Source organism: Eimeria necatrix, genomic scaffold (genome assembly GCF_000499385.1).
Source record: "Eimeria necatrix Houghton genomic scaffold, Enh_scaff85, whole genome shotgun sequence".
Lineage (NCBI taxonomy): Eukaryota > Apicomplexa > Conoidasida > Eucoccidiorida > Eimeriidae > Eimeria > Eimeria necatrix.
The window spans coordinates 84,182-87,974 of NW_013654657.1; the positions used below are offsets into that span (position 1 = coordinate 84,182).

At 48.0% G+C, this 3,793-nt stretch overlaps 1 protein-coding gene across 1 annotated transcript; it reads right to left on the bottom strand.

Annotated features, from left to right (window-relative positions):
• Positions 1-2,598: 2,598 nt before the first annotated feature.
• On the bottom strand, positions 2,599-3,390 carry ENH_00079990 (hypothetical protein, conserved; the record flags this gene model as incomplete). The annotated part of the gene is made up of 1 exon (XM_013583214.1): positions 2,599-3,390. One exon carries the CDS (start codon positions 3,388-3,390, stop codon positions 2,599-2,601), a length of 792 nt encoding a protein of 263 aa, XP_013438668.1.
• Positions 3,391-3,793: the final 403 nt, after the last annotated feature.

The following is a 3,793-nucleotide window of genomic DNA, read 5'->3' on the forward strand; positions in this document are numbered from 1 at the left end:
AGTCTCCGTCACTCTAGCAATATGATACTATTCATAGCCTAGGTGCCACTCTGCGTAAACACTGTGGCATTTGGTGCTTTGTTGAAAGGTATTTTGCGTCGACCGCTGCGGAAGCGACAAAGTCTGTTATTTTTTCACCGCGGTTCGACACAGAAGGCCTGTCAGGAAAGCATCTAATGCCACAGTGATTACGCAGAGTAGCTGCAGTGAAGGAAACATGAAAATTTTGTCGCAGCATTTCGGTAGAGAAACATCATAATTTCGTCCCTACCGAGATGCGGCAAACGCAGGCCACTCCAGGCCGCGTTGTTGTTCAGTTTCGTGCTAAACTTAGTCTCCAGATGTGGCATCTTCACCATTATATTATCCAACACAAGAAATGAATACGCCGTTCAGCTTTACTGAAGGCGCAGTGCAGCTATCTCAGTTCGAAGCCCATTGGCTGCCAAACGCATCAGCTTTCAGGGCTTTCCATAGAAGCTGCTGCATGAATACCGTGTTCGTCGATCCTACACAAGTTGTGCTGTGCTTATTCCACAAGGCGGATTTGCAGCACATCGCTGCGGTGGCGGTTCTGGTCAGAAATTATGGGAAAAAATCGAAGTCCTTAGATGCCTTCCATTTGTACCCGCACAGTGCCTCCTGGGCGCCAAACTCCTATGGAGCGTCATTGGCTTCCGTACGTACGTATCACTATGCGTGCTCCGGACGGTCAGCGGCATGCTCTAGATCAGGCAGCTGCTGCGCACGACCAACTCCTAGCTTGCCGGGTCACTGTAATATATGTAATTAGTCTTCACTTCCTCAGCCTATATCTCTAGTTAGTCTGCCCTTCTGTTGACCTGAAGCATGGTCCTTTCAGAAAGTTCGCACTGCAACGAAAAACTGATGCACATCTGGAACTGTTGCTCGGAAGCTCCGCACTATCTCCTAGTTACATCATTCCTGTGCACCGCAGGTGCCACCGTTTCTATGCAGCTTTTCCGCTGATCAAATACCTTCCGCTCTGGGCTTCACTTTCCCACGTAAATACTTTGGAAGTCAGAGGTCTTTAATTGCCCTCCTCTTCAACTTTTCCCGTGTTGCGTCCAGTACAATTTAAACTCCAGTAGAGCTTCCACACTCTACCGGGCACAGGACGGGTAGCTGCCTCCCGCTACATTTTCTTGACCGCAAAACGCTGGAAAGAGCTTGCTCAGTACTAGAGCAGCTAAGCAAACAGTGACCGCTAATAAAGCTTCACCAGTGAGGAAGTCAACAAGAAATGCCCAGATAAAATGGACCAAAGACCTCAACTACGTCACCAGCCACTGAATATGAATTTTGGTGCATAACGAGCGGCTCGGATAACGAATCGTGTCACTCTCACAGCAAGCCGCCAACTGATTCTTTCACAATATGAACTATGCAAATCCTACCACACTAGGCTGTGTTGTCCTCTCATGATGTCGGTGCATGCAAATATGTAGCACTGCCTAATGATGCACATACACAGATCCTTAACAATTCCCAACAAAGGCATGATGCAGCCTTCATTATGAAGCGTCTGGCTCTGTTCTTCCAAAGGCGTTCTTCATTTATGTTGCTGCATCCGTTCTTCAAAAAAAAGCTCTATTCGCTTGGAACTCCTCTAAGAATTTCAAGAAGTACCAGTGTACAGGTATCACCGCACTGGCATCAATACAGTATCGAACGGCAAAGACACCGTATGAATCTGAATGTACGCATACGCAACTGCGCGCTTAGTTACGATCTGTTTCTGTTTTCGACTTCCTTCAAATTGCATTTCGGCGAGGTGCAAAATAAGTACTCCTCACTACCCCTCGCGTGAGCTGGACAATGCGACCAAAGCTGCACAATCATCCCAACACAACTACAAAAGGCACAAATGCATTGCTCCGCGCACATGTCCACTCTCCATGCCCTCCTTAACTCGGTCCTTCGCACACTCGCGCACTCTGCATACATTCTATCCCAACATGGGCAACTGCGTAGTAAAGCAGACTTCGCTGAAATAAAACTTAAGCACCAGGAGTCGCTTATCAGTAAGTGGTCCATGTCTCCTCCGCCTGTCTGTATTGAATCCTATCTCGTTGCTCGTCGGCCTATGCGCGCAAAAATTTAAGGCACATTTTAAATACATTCTCACGCACACCAAAAGGAGGAGCTGCAAATTTCTCGACACGCACACAAACCACTTTGCAATGAGAAAACTCTGTTGCAAAAACTGCAGTATCAAATGGGATGCTCCTGAGTGCTTCACCAGGGTATATCACTAATTTTTTCGAATACCGCAATACTCGTTCAATGTTAACACTTGTTCCCGCAAGAGGAAGTCGAAAGACGTAAATAATACTAAAGTTAACATAACTCCGTAGATTAAGGTCATGAGAATAACGTGTGGATTGTGTCACCGACGCGCAGGCCTCAACATACCAAAAGCGCATCGCATAAATCCTCCAACGACCGGCAATCCTTTAACTTCCAGATGCATAGGCGGCTTGCACATACATCTACTGGCATAAGGAAACTGCTCATTATTCGCCACGGGAGAAGGGTGCAAAAGCAGAAACATATCTACAGCGGCTGCCAGTTTGATCATCTCAACGCATCTACTTCCGTCCTCCTGGAAGTTCCCAACTCGGATGCCGTTGTTGCTGATCGGAACGTGTAGAGTTCTTCATGTGGTTGCGGTAAAAGGCTACCCCCTTTCTGAGCACTTCGGCCACCTGCTGCTTTGTTGGTTCGGCCAGGCTTCACCCCCTCTCCTGCCACTTCTTCCACATGGGCAGCAGTGCCCAATGCCGCTGACATACCCCTGGCGGCAGTTCTTGTATCTCCGTCATTTTCGATATTCCTGTTATCGGCAGCGTGCAAGGAAGCAGCGTCGACGGAATGATAATCGGAGTGATAATCGGCCAAGTTTTTCGCCGTCTTAGTTCGAGGCCCATCTACAACTCTCCTCCTCACATCCTTCTCCAACTCGGCTCTGCGTCGTCTAGCCAGCTCCCTGACCAAACTAAAATGCTGTTCCCTTGTGCCTCTGCGTAGAAAGCAGCGGACAAGCTCGTTGGTTCCAGCAGGGGCCTTGGTGATGCACCCATTCAGAAGTATACAGGACCTCAAGGTATCGTCTCCTACGTTCTCCTTCACTCCTAATGCCTCGCAAACCTCTTTTCGCACTTTGTCGCTCATGCGAATCTCAGTATTTCGAAGATCTAGCGAACACTTTCTAAGCGAGAGCAGTTCCCTCAACTCTTCCTTCGAGTTCACATTTGGCACAGTGAATTCCCCCTTAACTTCCAAGAGCAGAGATCCGCCTCCAATCACTGAGAGTGCTTTAAAATCCTGTGTGCCAGTTTTGTTCCCCTGCTGCGGCGTTTCTGCCATTGTAAACAATCACAAGCTGCGCTTTCCTGTAAATGTGGCAAATGGGAGACAAGAAGTCGGGAACATGCATTAATATTCAGACCTAACTCATAGAGAAAGTTGCAGGTATGCGCCTTAAACTCAATGAGCTCACTAGGGAAGAACACCTGTAATGCGGGCAGAATGAGGCAGCGTGGCTCGGAGGCAGGTGCCAGCTCCCTAACCGTGGAACAATGGCATACAAAAACGAATTCGTGAGGGATTCGAAACTTTCTAAATATAGAAAACTTACGAAGATGAACCTGGAAACGCTTTGCTTCCACGTGAAGTGGTTGATATGGTTTCTGCTGATGCTTTTTGGAGCTGCCGCGCTCGATGCAGGGTCTAAGATTAGCAGCCAGCATTGAAAACAGACTCTGTCTAA